The 25,798-nt window shown below is 31.6% G+C and overlaps 2 protein-coding genes across 3 annotated transcripts; one reads left to right on the top strand and one right to left on the bottom strand.

Moving 5' to 3' along the window:
- Positions 1-5,922: 5,922 nt before the first annotated feature.
- Positions 5,923-12,402, bottom strand: LOC25487481 (SRSF protein kinase 3). 2 transcript variants are annotated; one of them, XM_024776714.2, is made up of 5 exons: positions 12,265-12,402; positions 11,931-12,161; positions 10,271-11,242; positions 6,951-6,998; positions 5,923-6,721 (listed from the first exon to the last, which is right to left on the bottom strand). In XM_024776714.2, the coding sequence occupies exons 2-5, from the start codon at positions 12,117-12,119 to the stop codon at positions 6,311-6,313; spliced, it is 1,620 nt and encodes a 539-aa protein (XP_024632482.1). In that variant the 5' UTR covers positions 12,120-12,161; positions 12,265-12,402; the 3' UTR covers positions 5,923-6,310. The 2 variants fall into 2 exon arrangements, with proteins under 2 accessions (XP_024632482.1, XP_013464879.1); XM_013609425.3 differs by having other exon boundaries at positions 11,931-12,349.
- A 7,543-nt stretch (positions 12,403-19,945) lies between these two features.
- On the top strand, positions 19,946-24,550 carry LOC25487480 (aspartic proteinase 36). The gene is made up of 10 exons (XM_013609424.2): positions 19,946-20,582; positions 21,116-21,245; positions 21,359-21,609; positions 21,722-21,949; positions 22,165-22,327; positions 22,491-22,564; positions 22,671-22,767; positions 23,388-23,454; positions 23,922-23,993; positions 24,128-24,550. Exons 1-10 carry the CDS (start codon positions 20,356-20,358, stop codon positions 24,292-24,294), a joined length of 1,476 nt encoding a protein of 491 aa, XP_013464878.1. The 5' UTR covers positions 19,946-20,355; the 3' UTR covers positions 24,295-24,550.
- Positions 24,551-25,798: the final 1,248 nt, after the last annotated feature.

Here is a 25,798-nt window from a genome sequence, read left to right as displayed (position 1 = left end):
CTTCAAATCCTTCCAAAATAGTCGTTGCTATACTTTTCCAATATTCTGCAATCTTTAGACGTTTGAGTCTGTTAAACAACTTTTGACGCTTTAAGTTGCATCTCCTGATGAACTACAGCTTCTGGTGATTTTCAGCTTCCGATAAACTTGCTTCTGATGAACTTGCTTCTGATGACATCATCACTTTAAGAGCACTTTGTCTTCAGGAGCGCTTTATCTACAATCATTTGCACTTGAACAAATATTAGCATATCCAATTGACAATTTTTAATACTTTGTTATCATCAAAACTCTTAAAGGTTAACGTTAAACGCATTTTGTTCTAACAAAATATTCAATTCAAGAGACACAAAGTATGTGAAATATAGATATGTTGACATGCATGTTCCGTATTTGTTTCGCATTACGTTTTCATTCTCTTTTGAGTTTAATCCATATGAGTTTCAGTTTTCGGTTGATGTTAGTAATTGTGATTGGAAGTTAATCGATTCTGATCTGAGACTTGATTGTGTCTATATATTTGAATATGAAGTAGTTAACTATGACTTTGATTTCTAATTTCCATCGTAAGAAGGAAATTTTACAACTATTTCAAGGTTTGTAATCCAACGACAAAAAAATTGTCTAATATTTCTTTTGCAGATTCTACTGTTCAACTTTTGTTGATGACATTTTTTTGGTATAGTTTATAAAATACTTTGGCAAAAACATAATTTTAGCTAACAATATAATCTTAAGTCAACAATATGATAAATTTGTTGAAAAATCATATATTTATGTCAACAACACAACAATAAATTAGATTAACATCACCAAACGAAACTCAAAGCTTATATGAATTAAGTTCGCGAGGAAAAGTGAATGTCATATGAAACGAATATGGAACAAACTTATAAACAACCATCTGATCATAAGATTTTACAATAACATAATTGTTTATTCTATTTTATTGAAATGTATTATTTTAACAATTGAATTTTGATCTTCACATAAGATTAATCCAACACTTAAGATTTATTGTTGATAGAAATTGCGGTTAAAATTTATGAAGAAGATCAAATTCACGAAAAACATGTGTAAATGTGGGCATTATGAATATGTGGGGATATGACAACTTGTATGTGTTTGTTTTATGCGTTGTTATTCTTTACATGATTGGATTACTCACTCATTTGGTGTTTTTGTGTGAGTTTGTAAAAACGTATTTATTTCAGATTATCAGTCGATTATTCATCCTCTGATTTGTGATATAAATGGGAAAACGTTTGTTATAGTATATTAGATATTGAACTTAATTATATTTTTTAAAATTATTATTTAAAAGTATTATTGTGTAATTTATGGTTTTTAAGACGATAGTTAATCACATCTAAAAGTATATGTGAACAATTGATGTTCAAAGTTGTTTAAATGTTTAACCTTTGTTACATGTTGATATAAATGTTTTACGAATGTGGTGTTTTAAGCCTTGTATTCGAAAGAAATTTTGAAAATTTATTGTAAGTTGTTATGTCTCTTATATTGAAATACTAATGTATTTTATTGTATATTTTAAATTGATATTTAATTGTCACATATATGTATCATGCAAAAGAATAAATTTGAAAAGTTACAATTGAATACATCTTTCTTTTATATATATTGAGCAATATCAAGTAAATATGTATTTATTATAATAAATTAGATAAATATAGTGCACGATTGTAGAGAAAAAAAAGGAGGTGTACATTTTGACATCTCTCATACGAGAAATACTTTTTATGGATAGAAAGATATAATAGATATTCAAGATATATAACCAATTTAATATATCTAAGCTGCCACTCTCTATTTCATTTGGTCTCTAAACAATAAACGTAAAATAACAAACTCAAAAAAAATTATTCTATTCATAATAACACAACATCAATTTTATACGTTAGAGTTTTTTAAATTGGTTATTATATGTTAGAGTTTTTGAAACTGTTTATTATGATTGTGAATTAGAATGTTGTCAGAGTGATTGTTGATCAATTAGAATATTGTTTTTACAGTGAATATAATTTAAATTATGTATCAATGAAAATAACCAAAATAATAAAATGGAAATTGTATCTTTGTTTTGTGCTCTAGGTGCCTGTGAACGGTTGTAATCGATGTTCTTAAAATAGCTTGTAACTCCCGTTCAATAGCGAAAAATTCATAACTCCCTATAGAAATATGTTAGAAAGTTTGATGTGGTAAAAAACAATTTTCAATATATACTAACAACGTTAGTGAGTCCCGTGTTATTTTAGAAAGTTTGACGTGGTAAAAAATAATAAATGATCCAAAAAAGAAAACCAGTAAAAAGATGTTATTCATAATTAAACAATCAATGTACAAAAATAACGAACACTTAAAAATATTTGAACACAAATTTGTGACAACCAGAGTCGCCCATCTCCGTTGCAAAGGTTCTACATGTTTTAAGGGCATTTCAGAAATTAAACAAAATACAAATAGAGAGACAATACAAATAGAATAACAAAAAAATAAATACATAGATAGTCTTACATTGTCGGTCTTCCAATCTATTTTTGTAGAAGAAATACGTTTTGCATATCCAGTTTTTTCATCCAGATACTTCTTTTCAAAAAATTTGTTAAGGAAATATTCATTTCTATTATGATCAAAATCGTAATGGTGTTTTTGTTTTTTTTTTAAATGGGTTAATAGTGCTTTTTACCCATGTAATATATGTCATTTTCGATTTTTACCCCTATCAAATTTTCGGTTTGATTTGCATCCTCGTAAAAAAATAATAATCGAAAAACACCTTTAATAGGCCATTCAAAAACCAAAATTTCTTGAAAAAAATTCTAAAAATGGCCTATTAGGGGTGTTTTCCGGAATATTTTTTTTACGAGGATGCAAATCAAACCAAAAATTTTATAGGACGAAAACCGGAAATGACATATATTACAGGGTGAAAAACACTATTAACCCTTTTGAAATAGATAGTGTTGATCAAAACTTGAATACATAGATAGTATTTTCTTTTGTAGCTTTAAAATGCGAGGTCGGCCCAAAACACATTTACAATATTATCTACATTAAAAAATAAGAAAAAATTGATGATAAAGATGTAGATAATGATAAAGGGATATGATTAAATGACACAAAAATGTCAAAGTTAATTTAACACATAATCATTACCGTTAATTTTATTTAATCTAAAAGCCCACATTTTTTTTTTGACAAAAAAAGCCCACATCTATTCACATCATGAGTCACATTATAATTTTAAAAGTGTTACTTTTCCCACCCTACTGTCTTCTCACGCGCCCTGCAAAAGTTTCAAAAATACCCATGTTAGTGCTTTTCAGATTTTAGAATCCGGACAAAATCGATATGACAAGGGTCTGCTGTTTTCTTCAATATGACGTCTTTATCTTCCAATTTCTCCCTCATCTTCTTCCTCAAATCAAATACCCCTGTTTGTCATTCTCTAACAAAGGCTTTGTAAGATCTTTCAAACTGTTACTACTTTTTAGTGTTGCTGTACCATAGGAACTTACTGGTGGTACTAAAGAATCTGATGGATTACTAGTTGGTGCTTGAGTAGATTCAACACTCTTAGGTTTTTGTTGTTTGTTAGCTGGACCATAACTTGAGGTGCATGCACTAGCTTCCAACCTAGCTTTTGCTCCACAAGAAGATTGATTATTGGTATTAATCAAAGTGGAAGTCTCATTCCTATTTTCTTGGTTATCCATATGAAGGAATTTGTTGATTTCAATTTTCAATGGATGGCTTTGGATTACATAATCCAGATGTTTTTACACATTTCGGATTATATAATCCGAAATATGTAAATCACCCCGTTGAAAGTCAACAAATAGGATGAAAAATGATGCTTCCGGATTACATAATCTGGAATGCGTTAAAACAATTTGGATTTTAAAATCTGAAATGTGATTATATGGAGGATTTCTCTAGTATGACCATTATTTTTTTTTTTTCCATAAACAAGCTTTGAATTGCATAAAATGTGGTTGAGAATATTTTGTTGGGAAGAATAAATCCTTGGAACCTAGTGTTGGAGTATTTATTTCTCTACATAACAATGCTCAAAGTATGAAGCTGACATATCCAGAACTCTTGTGATGAATGAGAAAAGTAAAGTTTCAATACTCACTTCAAAGCATTAGAATCATGAGTCATGAATTGTAAAGATTTCAAATTCCAAATTAACCTGCCTCATCAAAAGCTTAAAAAATATCAATGCTTGGTTGGTGAATTGTGCACACACCAGTTCTCCATGTGTTGTTTCTCACGGTTCGCATCACAATAGCAGTGGCTCTAGCATCAAGGTCTCATGTTGGTTCATCCATGAAGATGATTGAAGGGTTAGCAACCAATTCCACATCAATAGAAAACTTAAAATAAAAAAATTCTGGAAAAACACCATTCCGGATTATATAATCCGGAATACTTCAAGGGTAATTTTGAAAAAAAATAGGGCGCGCGAGTAAAGAAATATGGTGGGAAAAATAATGCTCTAATTTTAATATCCTAATTAAATTAATGGTAATATTTACCAATAAGGTTATTAACGATTCATCTTTTCCTTTTCTTATTTCTATATCTCTTTTCAACACTGCGTCTAATACTCTGCTCCATACATACATGTCTATAAGCAGCATATTTTAGAACGCGAACATCAATGGCAAGATGAAATAAGCACAATCTCATCATTGTAATATCTTATTATTGTGAAACAATTTGTGTGGATATTTTTCATTTAGATTTCCTTTATGCAAAACTCAATACAATGTTATTAAAATTATGCAAAAAACCCAATTAATCTCACAACAATTGCTCTAAAAGTAAGAACGACAACAACATCCTTTAAAAATTGGATCTCTCACATGAACCTTAACATAAGACCACCAAAATCATCAGTAAATTAAACAACAGCACCACCTTAAACATCAAGTACATTCTGCAGAATGAGCGATTCAACGATTTGAGTTTTGAGAGAAGAGATTGAGGTTGCAAACACAAGAGGATTTCAGTTGGAGATTCATCGAAGGATGATTCAAAGAAGCAGGATTTGGATTTGGGAAATAGGTATGAAGATTTTGGTTGATTTTCCAATTGTTAGTGAATCTGAAGATGAAATTTTTTGGAAAATAGGTACGTGTAATAATGGATATAACATTACAATCCCCTTCCTGCTTTAAATTATAATTTGGTTCTGCCATTTAATTGATTTTTCCTTCTAAATAGGTTGGAAGATTTTGTTTGATTTGGTTTGTGGAGATTGAGAATGTATGTTGTTTGAAATAGAATTGGGAATTGAGAAGTAATAAAGGAAGATTTCGTAGTTGAATTCTTGTGATGAGAGAATGAAGAAGATGAAGGGACAATCCCTGATGGTGAACCACAAAGCAAGGACATTGTTGTTGTTGATATTGTTCTTCCTATTTTTCAGAAATTGTTGAATACAAATTTTAGTCAATCTCAAGATGAGACTTGTACAAACCCTAATGTATTTTTTACTAAACTAACGGAAATGACCAAAATATGTAACAAAGATAAAGTTAAAATACCAAAATGGATCAAATTTTAGATATGGAACCAAAGCGATACCAAAAAATTAGTTAAGGAACGAAAATAGTAATTAAGCCTAAATATTATCAATTATAACATACTGCCTGTGTCCCGGTTTTTTTCTTAGAAACAAACCCTTTTTTAAGGAGCTTAGAACCAAACCTAGGAATTCAAATGTATATAATGAATCTTGAGCTAAGTTTTAGGTTAAGAAACACACAAGTGAATTACTAAAAATATACCAAAAATTAAGAAACAAAAGATGTAACGGTAATGTCTACTGCAACAAAATCTGATATAGATACAAAAAAAAAAAAAAAAAAAAAAAAAAAACTCATTCAAATGTACAGTCAAAGTTCAAACTCCTAAAATATAACATTATGGATGATGAGCATCTAATCTAGGGATAAATATTAAACAAACTCTAAAAAAAAACAATAAAATATCCTCGTGATTATGATTCATGACCTAGTGCACTCTATTGAGTGTGTGAAGGAAGCTACCTTCTACACACTTTTACAAGAGGTGAAAGAAGTGGTATAATTCCATTGTAATAGGCTTCCATCCAGCTTCTCTTGCCCTTATGAAGGGTTTCTCAAACCATAACCTCTTAAGTATGACCCATTTGCACATAATGCTTATAATATAACAGTTACATTGAACATCATGCTCCAAGGACCACCAAAACTTACCATATAAAAGTAACAGGTTGCATACACAAGCCAATTCGCGGCTACTCCGATGGTTTTGTAGATTGGAAATCTTTGAGTGTCTTTGGAGTTCCATCAATGGTCATATTCCCCATACTAACTTCCACAGCCTCCTGCTCGTCCTTTTCCCTTAACTTTCCAGGCTTTTCTGCATTAATGGCATCAGCATGGATGCTATTCACTGAGGGCTCAAGAGTCCGAGGACCTGCACTCATCCATGGATGAGTAAGACACTGAGCGGCCGTTGGTCTCTTTTCAGGAACAAAGTCAAGTAACGGAACAAGGAAGTCAGACATGTCACTTGCATCTTGCGCACTGAAATCATACTTCTCCGTCAAAACCTTAGTAATAGGCCAGAACCGCAACCGGCGAATGTGTCTCAAATCACCAGATCTATTGAAAAAGTCCCGGGAATAGCGGCCACCAAGAGCAATCTGAACAAAATAATTGTTCAAGTTTTGAGGATGATAACTAACAAAATGTTGATACTGAATATTCAAAACAAAACAAAAAATCATAGACAGAAAGAGAGTAGATACAATAGGATCAAGGATAATGAAGCATCAATAATGCATTGAATATTTTTCTCCCTGTGCATATCAACATGCAAATTGATAATATAGCAACTTTAACATTATGCAGCATAACACCTAATATGCCTACCTTGCGAGGCATTATCCCAAGAAGCTCCATCATCAATGCCAGATGATCCTGAAGAGTAAATTTTAAAATCTCATCAAAACAAATCAATTAAAGTTGAAGTCGAAATAACCACAGCTGTATTTCAGACTTTTCAGTGGGTATAAAAAAGAAATGCATCAATATGCAATATTTCTAAGGAAATAAGGACTAAAGCCCCCAATAACTTAGAATTAATTGAACTGTACAATGGCAACTGTATGATTTTCGTACCCCCAATAAAAAAAAAGTATATGCCAGATCTTGATAATATTTTGAGATATTAGTAGAGTCAGTGACTAGTTTGAGAGTGAATTACAAAGACATGGACCAATTTGGTGGTTTACTCTAGAATTAACCTTACATACTTGAAGAAATGTGTTTGCTCCCCAAAATTGCTACGTAAGCATGTTAATGTATTACACTTGTCAAACGAGTTATTAATGAAACAATAATATTAATTATTTTTTTAGGAGACAACTATACCTTAACCTTTGTTCCTATCTCTATTAACAAGGAGTAGACGAAATACATGTTTTTTAATATAATTTTTTGATACCTATAACGAACTTTATCGTGGGTACACAATTTATTTTGTCATCAGTAGTATAGGGAAGTCTAAGGGTGTGTTTGGATGGAGGGTTTAGGAGGTGAAGGGAGGGGAGGGCTCACTTTTCGTTTTTAAATTTCGGACACTATGAAAAGTTTTTTAAAAAATAAAATAACATGATAAACGATCATATAATACTTCGATCATATAATACTTCAGTCACACTTCATTTATTTTAGAAAAACATGTTATCTAGTCCGTGATTTAAAAAAGAAAATTAACCCCTCCCCTCCCTTCCCCTCCTAAACCCTCAATCCAAACACACCCTAAATGTCTAATAATCCCTTCCTTCTTGAAAGAAACTAAATTAGTGACTAAGGTGCAAAGATAAATAGTACTTGTTAAGAGTTTTCTCACAAATCAATTGATGAGTACTCAGAAAACATACAATCGGATATAGAGTAGACTTTAATTGTGTATTTCATTTTACATGGCAGAAGGCCTCTGCCTAGATATATTCAGTTATAAAGCTTGAATAAATAACATATTTAAACATATACTCAGCAGTGCTTACAATGTATTAAAAGTTTTTATTCATGAACGAATAATGTGTTCGTAGTTGCTAAAATGAAAAGCGAAAAGTTTTCATGGATTATTATGTAAACTGAAGATAACCTCTTCTAAAATAACTCAATATATACAAAACAGAAGATTAAAAAAAAAGTCTAAATAACAGACTTAAAAAAATATTCCAGAAAGATTGTGAAAATTTACTAAAACTCAGACTGGACTTCTAAACACTTATGACATAATATAAGATAAAATCTAATGACCCTTCCAAACACGCTCATAATATTCCAAGAAACAAAAACAAGTTCAAATTCGATTTGAAGTAAACCTAGTCAGTTTGTTTATATAATAATTAAGCTTCCTAAAAAATGTCTTCACTTTATTATAAAACATACCCATCTATAAATATAAGAAACCATAGATTAAATCACAATGACCAAGTTAAAAGTAGTATTTTTTAATTTTTATAAAAACAACAGTATTAAAGTTATTAGTAAAAAAAACGTGGATTTCAATAACCATTAACAAAAGACAATTTCTGATTAGCAACACTTCCGCTAGGTTTCTAGACGAATCATAAGATACTTTTCCAAAAGGGCAAAAGATAGAAATTTCAAAAGAACCTCTAACAAAAATGATAATTCTAAACAGCCTATATAACTCAAAGGCATGAATTTAAAATAAAAAACAATGAAAATAAGCAGTAGAAAATCTAAACACAGTGAATTTTGGCAATCAATTCACCCATCGAAGTCAAATAGCTTCCAAAACATGCCATCACCACAAAAACTTCCCTCATGTTTACTAGATCAAAAAGCAAGGACAAATACCTAACGTCCTTACTAATATCTCAAACTAGTCCCTAACCCAAATTCCTAAATGGTATCAGAGCCTACATGAGATCTGCTGGGTCATCCGCTATCGAGTCACTCATCAAGCTTCAGGTGTTCAGTCCTAGACGCGAGGAGGGTGTTATAAGTACCACATCGGATGAGGTATGGCCTAAAAATATGTCTATAAGTGGGAGTCATTCCCCACCTTACAAGCCGGTTTTGTAGTGTTAAGTTAGGTCCCCAAATTCTAAGACAAACTATTTTTGGCCACATAACTTATCAATTTTACCAACTTGATCCAACTTTTTAACAAACAAATATTCCCTCTAGGGGTCCGTTTGGTTCAACGGAGGGGAGGGGGAGGGGAGGGGTTTTAATGGAGGGGAAGGAAAGGGAGGGGAGGGAAGGGGAGATATATCAATTAAATATATGTTTGGTTCAAATGATGGGAGGGAAGGGATTTTAATTAAATATGTGTTTGGTTCATAAGGGAAGGGGAGGGATTTTAAAACCAAATTACTTTTTTATCCCTCTAACCTTAAAACAATATCATGATTTTTATATTATTCACTTCATAAAAATTTAAACATGAAAACTCAGTAACCAAAAACTCCATAAATAATCAAACACAAAAGTTCTAACAAAATATTAGGTATTCATAAATATTAGAGCACTTCTAAAATAATCTAGTAAAATATAAAAATATTTATTGTTAGAAATTATTTTTAAAATATATTTATAAAAAATCTTCTACAAATTTTATTAATTATGTTTTAATATATAATACAATTAAAAACTATAAAATAAATATATCAAAATAAAAAAAAAAGCAACGTTAGTCAAAAAAGTGAATTCACGTAAAAAAAAAATTAGAAGACAAGAATATGCAGTTCTCGTTAAAAAAAAAAAAAATTGACATTGGCATGTTACAAAAAAGATGGTAATAAGCAATATGTTGAAAACACTTAAATTTTTAATAAGGACGGTTTTGTCATTAAAAAATAAACATGAAGATAATTATGTCAATGTAATTAAAATTGCATTAACTCATCTCTCTTTCCCTCTCCTCCCCTCCAAAAAACTCCAATTTGAGGGGGAGCAATAAATGAGCTTATGAGGGATTTTGCTCCCCTTCCTCTACCTCCCCTCCCCTTCTAAAAATTGAACCAAACACAAAAATTTTAAAATATTCCCTCCCTTCCCCTCCCCTTCAAAACCCGCGAACCAAACGGACCCTAAATGTTTCTTATTTTTCAATGCATTTCAAATTCCTAAGACAACATATATAAACAAAGAAAAAAGTATAGAAGAAGTAAAGCCAAAAATTTATTTTGAAGTTCAAAACAGGTTACCTCATCCCTGTCATAGTTATCACCACTGTGAGGATCAAAAAGAACATCGCCAGTGGCAAGCTCAAAGCATATGCAAGCAAAGGACCACATATCTGCCGGAGTCGAGTATTTAGAACCTAGAAGAACCTCAGGACATCTATACTGCCTAGTCTGGATATCATTTGTAAATTGTTTATACGTCCAACAAGCATTTCCGAAATCCACAAGCTTGCACTTTAGATCAACAGCTGCGAGCAACTTCTTTCTCGTAGAGCAACTACCTCTCCTAGAAACCTGACTTCCTTGTGGAACATCCTTAGTTTCAGAAGTCTTTGCTGATTCATCTTTACTTGTGGGACTATTAGGTTTACCTTCACCATTTTCTACATTTGGTTTCACATCATTACTACAATCATCTTGTTCAGGTGCTTCAGAATCCTCCTCTGCTACCTCGGGACTTTCCTTCTGAGCTGCTTTTTTAGCCTTTTTCCGCATTTTCTTTTTCTGGTTCTTGGTTAAATCTCCATTCAAACTTTTGTCAGGTTTTGTGGTCCCGTTCTTGGACACAGTCTTGACTTTAGTGGTTGGAAGTATAAGTGGGACTCCTGATTTTCTAGGATCTTTAGATGGATCTATTGGAGAGACAAGCAAAACATTTTCTGGCTTCAAATCAGTGTGTATTATAGAAAGCTCACGATGCAAATAATCTAAACCCACCAAAACATGGTAGCAAATTTCTTTGACCATGGGAAGGGGAATACCACGATAATCACTATACTTGATTAGTGTAAGAAGATTATCCCCAAGGAATTCAAAAACCATACAAACATGCTGACCATTAGGCCCTGAATGCTTAAAGTGGTCCAAAAGCTTCACAACACATTTCTTATCCTCTAGATCCCCTTCAGCAATTTGTTTGAGAATCTTTATTTCATCCATTGCCGCTTCCGTGTAGTGCTGAGCACTCTTTTGAATTTTTAAGGCAACATATCGCTACAAACAAATAATTAACCTCATCGTCAGTAGAGTTTTCAATGAAATATCATGGCATGTCTGCTACCTAGGCTTTCAACAAACATGGTCACAAAGTAAATTGTCATCCAATGAAAAGAACTCCAATAACACACAATATATATGACCAACAACTAAAGAAATTAGAAAGAGAATCAAGGCAACAAAAATATAAATAACTATTTAAAAATTCAAAATTTTGTACCAAACTAAACACACACAACCTATGTAGCACCAAAACTTCCATTAAAAGTGTGACCAATGTCCAACACATGTCGGACTCTACATGACACCGACACTTGTAGTTACATTCAAATATTTGACTTTCTCAAATTATTACATATGTCAACATGTCATTGTCATATCCGGTGTCCGTGTATATGTCGGTGCTTCATAGCAGTTCAAAATCTCCTGATACTTATATTAGTTTCAATTAGACAGTGATAAATTCCAGTTCAAAAATCAATCATATTCTAACATTGAAAATAATAAATATTAAAATCCATACAAAACAAGAAAAAAAAACATACATTTTGTTCAAATTACTCTATCACATACACAGTGACAACCCTTCATAACTCAAAAACACTAAACTCAATAATCAATAATCAAAAGTCAAAAAGCATAAATTTTTAATCCAATAAATCAAAACAATGAAAAGGGTACCAACCAATTTGAGAGTATCCCAGGCGAGCCAAACAGTGGAAAAATGACCCCAACCAAGCTTACTCTGAACAACATAGCACCCATTTTTGAAAGTGTCACCAATCTGAACCGCATGATATCCACCTCGTTTGTAATCCTCAGTTCCTTCATCTTCTGAACTGTAATCACTCGCATCTTTCCGATCCTCCGCCATTGAAGTCGAAGGAGTAAGCTTCAAACTAGTATTGGCGATACACTGAAACAAAAAATTGAAATTTGAAATAGGATGAATCGATTTGAAGAATAATGGTGGTGGATGAGAAAGATTGGATTGGAGTGAGATTGAGGGAAAAGAAAACCTCGAATTCAGTGAATGGGAAAATTAGGGTTTTTGAGTTGTGTTTGGTTTGGTACTTGTTGTTTTTGTTGTTGCCGGGAAAACAAACAAATAAAAGTAAACGAGAAGTGCTTTGTTTGGATCAATTTTATTGCGTAAAAGTTAGACAAATTTTACCTCTCCCACAAATTAGTTTTCTCGTATAACCCTGAATATGCTTCATGCACGATTGCGAATACTAATTTTTTGAGCTCCGAGAGTTTTAATGATATTGCATACTCAATGTTGAATTTGAGTTCAAGACCCTGATTAAACTAGATCAATGAATCTCATGATTAAATTAAATGAAATACAATTTTTTTTTTAATTCAATGATGAAAAAGACATTCGTGTGTCGTAAAAGACTATTTTACTTGTTCTTTAAAAAAAAAGATTATTTTACTTCTGTGTTTTAGACAAATCCGTTTGAATTGACTTATTTTTGAGTTTATAGAACAAGTTTATACAAATAAATAAGATTTTACGTTAATTCATAAGATTTCATTAATGAAAATTTTATTTTTATAAGTTGTTTACGTAAATTGTCTTGACAAACTCATGAATAATACATAAAAGCTTATTTATTTGTTTAAATGGAAAAACAAGTTAATCCAAACAAACCCAAAGTCTGTTTGGAAATAAAGCAATAAACACAAATGTATGGTACATCTAGTGGTGAGAATAGGCTAAGTTACCTTTTGAAAATAAGAGATGGTTTCTTACCACATTTAAAAGTTTATTTCATACTAACATATTTAAATAAATAATCATATTTATGTTTAAATAGCCTGATGAAATAATAGACAAATGAAAATGAACTTCCTTTTGATATTTAACATGATATTTTAGAAAATTTGACTATATATGACATCATATTTCAATCCTAATTTATAATTGGTTGTACCTGCGAAGACATTTCAATGCTCAAGTCAATGAGGTTTCAATGAGCTTTGAGGTGATTTCTCGGAATGAAAATGTGTACTTTGATTTAGGAGAGGCATACCCTGTTTATAGACCCTCAAATGTGAAAGTGACAGTTTGACCTTTGCGACGAGATGGTCAGGTGAACATTGGATCAAGTGAAGGGTCAAAGGTGCTCTGAGTGTGATCCTTGGTACGATGCAGTCCTTTGTTGTTTCATATGGTATGTAACTTTATGTGGACACCTTACCAGACCTTGGGCTTAGATAGCGGACTCCAGGGCCAGAGGACTGGGCCTTTGTCCGATCAAGAATAATAACCCCCAAGTTGTTGGCTCGTGGCTTGAGACGAAGACTTTTGTAATGGCCAGTTTTCTAGGCTGCCTCAATATTGATTGTGGTTCGTAGTATAGAGAATGATTAACTAGGATATTCTGAATAGAATTATGTGTGACACGTGGAATTCATTCCAATTATGCTTTTAAATGCAAAATTACTAACAATTCTAAAATTATAAGGTTATTCTCAATCTTCAAACATTGTGTCTAGTCTTATATTTCTGGCAACCTCCCTTTCACTTTCACTTATTGGAAGATCGCCTAAGATTTTAGTGAATTATATGGTGTTTGTGATCTTTCAATCTTCTTATTATCAACCTCAATTTTTGGTCCTTCGTTGATAACATCAATAAGTGATTGTTAGATCTTATTGTGCCTGAACCAATCTAACTTGGTCCATCTAGCTCTAACAACCACACCATGATTTGAAAATCAATAAGATCATATTAGGTTAGATTTGAAAATCAATAAGATCAAATTAGATTAGATGAATTCATTTCCTAAACAAAATAAAGAAATGAGGGTTATGGAAAGTTTGTATTAAGACTACTTTTAGTAACCTCAAGACTAGAGAAAACTACTTACTCGTCATAAGGATGAGTTAGCTAAGAAAAATAAAAGAAGGCAGGAAATAAAACAAAGAAACTTATTGACAATACAAAAACAATATAAGAGTTTTTTGCATGGTAATGTGGTGTCAAACTAAGGAAATCCTATACTTGTTTATATACTAAGTATTACAAAACACTTTTAATACACTCAGCAGTAGTCTCATATTGAATAGAAATTACAAAAGATGATTCAAGTGCCAAAAGGAAAACCACTAAACATGGAATAATAGAGGTGTTACAGTATATCCCCTCCCTCCATTATGGGCAACCGTAACAACCTCTACATTTAAGGAGGTTGATCGCTTGACTACTCCATTATTAGGTCATAGTTTTGAGCTTTGATGATGTGTCTTACGAAAGGATGCTGAATTATTTGTCACTATTTGATTATTGAAAATGGTTTTGACTGCTGTTTGATTGTCCTTGATCATGGCTTGGTCAACAAGTCTTTGTTTTATGGAAGATTCTATCCCAACTTGCACCATTGCTTAGTACACCTCTCCTTATACCTATTTATTCAAAAATAAAGTAAAGCGTAGCGAAATGAAAATAAAACCTAAATAAAAATAGGGTTTTTCTAACATGTACAAATTTGCACATGTTGAGAAGTTTAAAGTAGCAAATTTATATTGGAACTTGTGTATTTTATAGTAAATATATAAATTTTTAATAAATAATTTTGGTTTAAAAAAAAAAAGTTGATTCTTTTGATATCTTTAACATGTGCAATATTGCACATGTTAGACAAACCCATAAAAATATAACTATATTAATTAATTTGTTCTTACAAAAATACCATAAAACATATTGTTATCAATTACATAATCAATTTTATAACATAGTTCACTCATTTTAGACGGATTGATTTATATATTTGTATAAGTAGTTTTTTTTTGTGGTGGTTAGGATTTGAACCCTGGACTTTACATATATTATGCATTGTACATATCAGCATACCAGCTGAGCCAAGCTCACGAGAACTGTATAAGTAGTTTAATGTAATGCACACAACACCTTAATAATGTTTCTATTTTCATATTTTAGTACGCATGTACCCATAATCATCATCATTAATTAATTTAAATCACTAAATAAGAGTTAATCAATTACTCAAACTTTGGACAATGTGAGAAATGAGACATTCTCTATTTATCACCGATGACTATTGTATTATAACTCAATCGAACTCAATCTCACACTCCTACCTCAAATAAGTTTTTTATTATGTAATAAAATTGTGCGCTTGTAGCCTACTCCCTTCAGTTCTATTTATAAAAAAAATTTGGCTTTTTAAATTCATTGAATAATTGATGTATCTTGTTTAGAATATAGACCAAATATATCATTTATGCAATGAATCAAAAAAGATCAAATATTTCTTATAAATAGGATATGAGGGAATATCATAACTCTAGAGTATGATGTAGTGAAGTGAATAGGAAGAAATGAGAAAAAGTTTAGAAAAGTTATGAATACTGCACACACTTACTTGATATGATCACATAAGTTTTATACACTTTATAATCTTTATTAATTTACATTTGACAACCAAATCAAGTTGTAATTACAAACATAAAAGAGAAACTAAATATAGAAGCCAACAACTAACTAACTTCCTTTAAAAAAAAAAACCATTAACTAACTTGTGCATGAAGCAACAAACTTTTCTAACATAATTAACTAACTTTTAACTTCTTTTTTTGTTTTTGATTTTCATAGGTTCAATTTACTTGAGGTAATCCAAATCGAAGTTAAATGTAAGTATCTTTTTCAGGTGATATTCGAACACTAATTTGCCCATTGTGGCTGCTAAACCCAGTTCCAATTGATTTTCTCTTTCTTTCTTTGTTTTTTTTTTTTTTTTTTTTTTTTTTTTTTTTATGTGAAATTTTCTCATTCATTTTATATTCTGTGTCACAACATCTCTTAATACATTTGACAATGATAGGTGAAAAATAATTTTTCAGTTAATTAGATAGACGAGGAAGGTTAGCAACACTCATTTTAACAAAAAAAGATCTTATTCTCCTCCCTCCTTTCAAAACACGTGTATGTATCTCTCTTGATCCTCAATTTATTTCTTTATCTTTTCTCTCTCTTGATATTCACTCTAAAATTTAAAGAGATAGATACAAACTCTAGAAGGTGGGAGAACGAGAAAGTGAATGAAAGGAGAGGATCCATATCCCACATAAAGTATTGGGATTCATTTTAGTTTCACCAATAAAAAAGTGAATATTGAAATAAGAATATTCTTAACATTCCTCTTAGATAGACTTAGAACGAAAATATTAGACGACTTCATATTTCATTCTCTTTGCATGTTGAAGTGGAAAATGTGTTCTAGAGCTTTTTTTTTTTGTATCTGAGTTCGAACCCCAAACCTTGCATATATTATGCATTGTTCTTACCAACTGAGTTAAGCTCACGGGGACGTGTTCTAGAGCATATATAAGTAGCAGATGATTTTTCATATTTATTTAAAGCTAAATGCATTAGTTACCTTTGACTCTTTTTTTTAACACATTGGTTACTTTGACTTGGCAATACTATAGACCAAAAGTTCGTAACTTAATTGTTTAACGATTAATAAAGGGAGTAGGAGCTCTAAATAGTTGTTTTTCTCTTCTTTTATTTAAACAAGTGATTTTCACATTTTTTTTCCTCGTAATTTTGTTGTCTATTTAATGCGATATGTTTGTTTTGTTCGTCATCTTGGTATGATGTTTTTTAATTTTTTTTGTCTTGTTAGAGTGTTCGTTCAAACAGACTGATTAACATCAATCAAGTGCAGATTAAATCAATGACTTTGACATGTTTAATCTTATATATACATAAAGGTATGAGCAATCCAAACACTTTAATTTCATCATATTTATAGATATTTTGCGTTGTGCCTAATTAATCTTAGTGTGAGTTTGTTCACATATTTTTTCTATATGATTTTAGCAATTTTTAGTTTATTCTTGATCGAAGAATTAATGTTGTTATTTTAATAACAAAACAAAAGAGAAAGAAAAGTTAGCATTTTCAATTAATTATTCTTCATATGGCTGTGTGGGTGTGCAACACATGACTTTGCAAGAAAAGTTCAGCCCTTAGGTTGGTGACGAGCATATTGGGTATATCTGGTGCCCTTAGGTTATTTGTGAATGTGATTACCTAAAGTTCAGACCTTAAGTTGGTGACTTTGCATGTTGAATGATGTTCCATGTATAAAAATTTGGCTAAGCACAGTTAATCTTGTTCTAATGAAATAAAAAAATAAAAAAATGTATTCTCGAAAGCATGTTTTACGAAAACTTTGTTCCATGAAAATAAAAGAGGCATTAAAAAAATTATATTAATTGATAAATACTTGAAAAGCGACACCATTGAATCGATAAAAAAAAACACGTCCTCGTGAGCTTAGTTTAGGGACAATACATAATATATGCAAGGTCCGAATTTCAAACCCTGGCCGCTATAAAATAAAAAAAAAGCACATAGTTGATTTGTTTGTATTTTTTCGACAGAATAAGTTTTTTTATATTTGAAATTTGAGACATCAAATATGTGTATTTTTTTATTTATATTCAAGATTCGCTTGAAGAAATTAAAAATATCAATCATTATATGTTCAATCTAAATTTACCGTCAATTCAAACATACGTCTGACTTGAAAAATGATCAAACTTTATTATTGTCATGGACTAGCCAACTTCTCTCATTAAACTTTATAAAGTTTTGAGTTTTTTAGGCTTCTTCATTGAGATTCATTTTTTTCAGCCTAAGATCCCAATTATATTCAAAATAAAGTAGAGATTAAAATGTAATCAAACAAAACAAAAGTAGAACTAAATGAACTTTTTTAGTGTTGTGTTGTGTTGTGGGAGTTTATCATAGCCGTACTTGTCTGCTACGAAGTTTCTTTAGCACAGCCTCCTCCTGACACAGTTAAGGTTGTCCAATAATGGACATGACCACACCAATGTCCCATCCCATGTTTAGCAAAAATAAAGGCTTGATTAATCTATAATAATAATAATAATAATTAGAGTAATGGTCCTATACCATCCATCCCATGGGGAGACACAAACTATGGGTTTATTTTTTTAAGAACTTCTATAATTATTTTTCAATGTAACACAAAATTAAAAGCAAAAGATGGTTGGTCGTGTATGTGGACTGCATTTGTCCTTCAAAAATGAGATTGCAATTTGTTAATTGTGCATTGGTCTAAGTTAAAGTTTGTTATGATGCGATGCAAAGCAAAAGTTCCTTACTTCAATTTCTTAGTTTCGTTTTGCTCTTATGCTTTCTCTTTCAAGTGACATAGAAAACTAGGCATTTAAGGAAGTATAATTATTTCGATTCTGTTTTGATGATGTTGATGACTTTGTTTCTATATTTCTCTTAACCAATCATTAAATTTTCAAAAATTTAAAGTCGCCAAAGTATTTTTTGAATCATTGTTCAAACTACATATATGAATTTCAATTTTATAAGTATAAATATAGTATATTTAGTTTTTATAAAAAATAGTATAATTTAGTTTTTGTTTAGTGAATTTGGGAGGTGAGGAATGGATATTTCTTCAATATTTTAAATTTTGTATGCAAGAAGTAACAACGCCCTTAAATAGTGATGGATAGATAAATGACATATAATATGTAAGCTGTAAACTACTAAGTAATTTACAAATGATGTAACACGTCCATTATTTTATAGCAGGTGAAGATACAACACAAACAATATTTATATTTATCTATCCATTACTAATTAAGAAGTCAAAAATAAAAATAAGCTACATTTCTCTTAGCACCATTACCTTCACCACATCACACTTCTAGGCTACAGCAATACCTCTAGAATGCCCTCTCAATACTCATCAAAACCTAACAGAAAAAAAAAATCTCCTCTGATTTTTTTTATTTAATTCTTTTTAAGTGCATTTAAATTAACTTGACTTATGGGTATAGTATCCACCTTTTTTTAATGCATGAATATCCAAAAATTCTCCTTCTAGTTCTAGTTATCAATCAAATGGTAGGCATTCACCTAGACTAGATGAATTTGTTGCATTGCATGCACCATGCCCATGGCATGTTGACCACAATTATCTATTTTCTCAGAGGAACATTCTATTTTGGTCAAATCAACAGTTCAATGTTTTTGACCTAACAAGAAGAAAAAAACAAGCAATAAAAAAATCAAAACAATCCTCTTTAGTCTTTGCTGCTACTATTTAAAGAAAAAACGCGTGGGATGGACGCACATGATTATGTAATATTCATCTCAAAGTGGGACTTCCCTTAAAAAGATAAAGAAAGAAAATAATAGAGGACACATAGTGCCAACTTTACGTAATCCATAGTTGAAAGTTGAAAACCTTAGTCTATGTTTGGTTCTGTCGATAAAATAATTGATTTTTGATTAAATTGATTCCAACTAAAGATAAATTCATTTGTGTTAGGAAAAAAGCATATAAAAGTAGGTTGAACTATGTATTTGAATGTAAAAATCAATTTTATAATAAAAAACAATAAATCGAATCTTCGAGTAGAATCAAATCAATTTATGAAGCAAAGTTCCCGTAAACTTAACTCAATTGGTAGGGATAATGCATAATTTATATGCAAGGTCTGAGGTTCGAATCTTGTACACTATCAAAATTTATGAAGCGAAATCAATTATACTTAAAAACAGTTATGCTATAACTAAACATATCAAAATCAATTTTAATCCCTTTAAAATTGGAATCAATCATTCATTCAGAATCAATTCTATAACCAAAATTAGTTGTAAATAAAAAAAAAACATGCCAGAATCAATTCAACTACTAGTTCGGAATCAATTTTGATCCATTTTTAAATGGAACCAAATATTCATATAATGTTAACTTAACTTACCTTCTTTCATTCCAATTCTAAATCCAAATTTTTTGTCACACTACAAATACATTCCCTCTCTCATTCTCTCTTTCTGCAATTCCGATGATGATGATGATGTTACAGAACATTCTTTGTTAACAACAACAACAACCTTAACTCTTGTCCAAACCAAAAAACAAAACAACCTTAACCATTTTCCTTCTTCATATACATACAATAACTCTTATCTTGTTTTCTACACAACTACATTAAAAAAACACAACATATACGTGCGTAAACACAATTAGCAACAACAATCAGTTACAAATAAGTAAATTAAACCATTTTAATTAATGGCGGTTGTTTTTACATTCACCGCCATCTTGTTAACGGCGGCGACGGTGATTGTTTCCGGATCTCCGGCAACTCTAACGTTGGAAAGAGCTTTTCCGACGAACCACGGAATTGAGCTTAGTCAGCTGAAAGCTAGAGATTTGTTAAGGCATCGTAGATTGCAGTCTTCTTCAAACGGTGTTGCTGATTTTGCTGTTCATGGTACCTTTGATCCATTTCAAGTCGGGTAATTCAATCGAATTTCACTTTTTTTGGTAAAGGGTCGGTTTTAGTTTTGATGTTTTTGGTTTCGTGTGTTTGAATCAAGTTGAATGCTTTTTGGTGTTTCGTTATTAAAAGTTTACAACAAATAAAGATTGCTTGATTTAGTTTAGTTTAGTTCTCTATGGCTAAGAGAATTTCAATTTTGTTTTCTATTTTTGGAAACTTGAAGATAGTTTCTATAAGTGATTGTAGGACAATATATGGTTTCTAAATTGCTTTCATAATTTCCTTCAAGTTTGTTTTTCGGCATCAGCACTTCAGATTGAAGGTGTGTTGGTGTCTGACACGAGACACTTCAGTTTCTTAGCGCCGACACTTCTAAATTGCTTTCTTAATTTCCTTCAAGTTAGTTTTGCTTACATTCAAATTTCAATCATTCCATTTTCTTAAATTATTACTAGTGTCGGGTGTCCATCTTTTCCTCTTTCCATTATATTTTATCTTTTTGTGTGCGCGTGCGCGTGTGTTTGATTTAAAATTGATGGACTATTTCAGGCTCTATTTTACAAAGGTGCTGTTGGGTACTCCTCCAGTAGAATTTTATGTGCAGATTGACACTGGAAGTGATGTTCTCTGGGTCAGTTGCAGCTCCTGCAATGGTTGTCCGCAGACAAGTGGGTTACAGGTAAATTCAATCTTCTCTATTTGTTGATTATGCATCATGTTTGCAGAACAGTGAACAATGTAGAGATGGAATATGTCAATATAATGGTTTACTGTTTATGGATTATGTCACAGATTGAGCTCAATTTTTTCGACCCTAGGAGTTCATCAACATCATCGTTAATATCTTGTTCTGACAAAAGGTGCAATAGTGGAATACAATCATCAGATGCAACCTGTTCCGGTCAGACCAACCAGTGCTCTTACACTTTCCAGTATGGAGATGGTAGCGGAACCTCAGGCTATTACGTGTCCGATACGATGCATTTGGATACTATTTTTGAGGGATCTGTGTCTACAAATTCTTCAGCTCCTGTAGTTTTTGGGTGAGCTCTCATGAGCCTGAAATGGTTGATATTTGATAGCATTTTGTTTTTATTTCCTCGTGTTTATTGGTTTAATCTAATCTCGGATACTGTTACTTTGTGAATCGAGTAGTTGTAGTAACCAGCAGAGTGGAGACTTGACAAAATCTGACAGAGCAGTTGATGGTATATTTGGATTTGGGCAACAGCAAATGTCTGTGATCTCACAGCTCTCATCACAAGGGATTGCTTCTGGAGTATTCTCTCATTGTCTTAGAGGAGATAGCTCTGGTGGAGGAATTCTGGTTCTTGGTGAGATTGTGGAGCCTAACATAGTTTATACTCCACTTGTTCCATCACAGTAAGTCCTTTCTTGAAAATAAAATTGCTGCTACATTTTAATATCTTGCTTGCTATTAATTAAACCTTCTTTTTGTAACTTTATCTGTGATGAGGGAAATCTCAATTCTTTATTAAACGTAGCTAGCAATCGGAAATCTGTGTGTTTGTTCTTAGGACTACGAGCGTAATCAAATGTTTGTTCTTAGCTAACTGCACCTTTTGCAAATATTTCAGGCCTCATTACAACTTAAACCTACAGAGCATATCTGTCAACGGCCAGGCATTGCAAGTCGATCCATCAGTTTTTGCAACATCAAGCAACAGAGGCACCATTGTTGATTCTGGAACAACTTTAGCATACCTTGCAGAAGAGGCTTACGATCCCTTTGTCAATGCGGTGAGTTTCTTTTGGGTAATTTCAAGTTTATTCGATTTATCAATAACATTATGTTGCTTTAGGCTTTAACGCTTTATGCATTACTTAGCAATCATGTCATGTTTTTTGCTTGGTTGGAGATTTATCAAACATTGATGGTAAAATGATTTTTCAACTACTGCAGATTACAGCTACCATACCACAATCTGTACGTACGGTTGTTTCCAGGGGAAATCAATGTTTCTTAATCACTGACAGGTTAGGATGTTTTTATTTCCGTTTGTATCTCTTTTTTCGATTATGTGGTATAAATAGATCATCTTGATGCTCTTTTTTCTAACTCCTTTCGTATTACTGTGTTTAGTGTCAGTGACATATTTCCTCAAGTAAGTCTGAACTTTGCTGGTGGTGCATCTATGGTTTTAAGACCACAGGACTACCTTATACAACAGAATTCTATTGTACGTATTCAAGCTTCAATTTTTTCTTTTTCATTTTTCTGAGGATTGGTTTGGATTTTGTGATTTCCAAAAACAATACTTTTAAGATAGAGTGAGTTGCAGTTGGCAGTTATAGAAGAGTTGCTGTCTAATGAAATCTATTAATCTGATTTTGATTTTGCTTTGCTTCTAAAGCTGCCTAATGTGCTTTCTTTATGGCATTTTACATGATGACTTAGTTTATTGAACGAATCATTTATTAATGCGTAGGATACTGCCGATATTATTCTCAAGTACTACAAACTCGATTTGCAATTCTAATATATTTGGTTAAAATTTCCTTTATTATCCTTGCAATCTCTCTGTTTAGTTGAGTGCATTAGCAGGATACAAACAAAGAAAGGCAGTTTTTCTTGTAATTAACATTACATGTCATTTTTCCATCTGAAATCTGTTACTTTTTAGGGTAGAGAAAGGTTTAAGACATGTCTCAGATATTTACACCAAAATTCTTGGATATTGTTGACTCCTTTGATTACATGCATTTAGTTTTCATATTCAGCTTATGCTTCACTTTGTTTGGTTTTTATATACCATATGTTTTCTCACTAAATGCTACGGTGAACCTATGCATGTTACAGGGTGGTGCAGCAGTGTGGTGTATTGGCTTTCAAAAAACCCAGGGTCAAGGGGTAACAATTCTAGGAGGTATGATACCATTTTGAACACTCATGGTCGCATATCCACCTTTTATTTTGTGATATTTTGCATTTGATTGAAGGCCAACTAAAAAATTTAGATCATGAATCAATACTTAGAAAGATTTTTTTGTTTTTTAATATTGACTAGATGTTATTTTATTCCACATATAGACTTTTAGTATCAAATTATTACCTCCTGTTTTTACCTTCTTGCCCCCGCCTTTGGCCAAAAAATGGTCACCATTATTCTTGGGATTTAAAATTAGTATGATTTACACTTACCGTGATAAAAAAATGATATGCACTTAACCTGCCATAAGATCAATTTAAAAATATCTTTCTTGTAACTAAATTATTGTTCATAACACTACAAAAAAAAATATTATTGTTCATAAATAATCTGTTAGGGATTTTTTTTCTTCTTCGAGAGTATTATACTACTATTACTAACAACATCATTTTGTATTTTGGCAGATCTCGTATTAAAAGACAAAATTGTTGTTTACGATCTGGTCGGTCAACGCATTGGATGGGCTAACTATGACTGTAAGTTTCAGTTACACTACCAGAAAGACATGGTGGATTTCATATGGAAAATACACTTTTATTTATCTTTGTTATTATTCTTGGCATTGCATTTGATTCTGATCATGCTGTTAAATTTAAATTCAACACTGCAGGTTCTTTGACAGTTAATGTCTCTGCTTCAACTGGCACCGGCAGAAGTGAATTTGTGAATGCTGGAGAGATAGGTGGAAGCAATTCTTTACATGACGGACTTAAGTTGTCAAAGACAGGGTTTATAGCACTCTTTGTAACACTGTTTTGCAGCTTTGGTTTTTTATAGTATCTATATATACATTGTGAGAGATAGATCTATTATTCTTTCTCCTATGTATATTCTATTTCCACTGTATATCTGTGATAATTGGAGAGACCACATATTGTTTTCAATATTGCTTGTGTGCACAATAGGGTTTTCAGGTTTAGCTTTAGGTGATTCTTTAGGACACTATCAGTCTTGTAGAATCTAATCATTACTTCACATGATTATTGATTGAATTGCTTATACAAGTTATATAATATAGTTTTTGTTTTTTTAATTTCAACTTGTTCAGTTAAAGCTTGTATTCTACACAGTCTGTTGTTGTAAACTGGTACTCACATTTGGTCTACATAAAAGTTGATATGATAATTGAATGTGACAAATATATAGCTCATGTAAATGAATAAATAATGGGTCTTGCTAACGAGTGTGTTAAGGATACTCTTTAAGGATTTTAAATTGAAACTATTCATTGAAAATGTCTAATGCTTCAATTTCTGATGCATTAAATGCACAAGTTTTCAGAAGAGCACTCGTTGGCAACTTTTGTCTTTGAGTTTGAGTCATACACTTCTCATTGCACCATTCTCTTTTGGAAGCAAATAATATAGAGAGAAATTAATTCTCATGTAGAACTAGATTTGATATTAAGATCCATATTTGCTAAATTGGCACTATTCCTTTGCCAAATGGGAACATTATACTTTTGGGGACATGGTATGAGACTATGGGAGGGTAGCCCACATGGACTACTTAGGGTATGTTAGATTTAAGGTTTAATAGCAGTTTCCGCCTCCTAACTTTCACGAAGTTGCGATCTTGATCTCCTAAGAAAAAAACTACAAAACCGTCCCCTAAGTTTTGCAACTGTAGCAGTTTTGGCCCCTAAGGTCAATTTTTGGTAAAAAAAATAAATAAAAAAATTACATGTGGCAAATCACTTAGGGTGCCACATCACCGTAGACTGAGTCAAAATTGGCCTTGGAGGCCAAAACTGCCACAGATGCAAAATGTAGGGGACGGTTTTGTAGTTTTTTTCTTAGGGGCCAAAATCACAACTTCGTGAATTTTAATGGAGAAGAGGGAAAGGGTGAATTTAATGGAGAGAGAAGAGGATGGATTTCAAATGTGTTGTATTTGGTTTGAAAGGGGAGAAGAGAAATTCTAATGAAAGGGTTATAACACTTTATTACAAATTAACCACTCTACTCCAAATCTCTACTCCAAATCTCTCACTTTTGGCGGGAAGTTAAAATTTATTTAGGAAGGATTTTTTTTTTTTTCCCAACTCCTTTTTCCTCTCCCCCTTTCAAAACATTAAATGGGTTGTATTGGATTGAAATTTTATAAGACAGTTTTTACATAAAAAAATATTGTAGATTTTTAAAAACCTATATAAGAATGTTTTGAGGACCAACCTCTCGCATAAAAACCTGTGAAAGTATTATAATTCAATATTAAACTAGTAAAAATAATTAAATTGAACTAGTTTAAATTATGGCATTATTTACATTTTATTTATTGA

Source organism: Medicago truncatula, chromosome 2 (assembly GCF_003473485.1).
Source record: "Medicago truncatula cultivar Jemalong A17 chromosome 2, MtrunA17r5.0-ANR, whole genome shotgun sequence".
In the NCBI taxonomy this organism is placed as follows: Eukaryota; Viridiplantae; Streptophyta; class Magnoliopsida; order Fabales; family Fabaceae; genus Medicago; species Medicago truncatula.
This window is presented reverse-complemented; position numbering and strand designations above follow the sequence as displayed.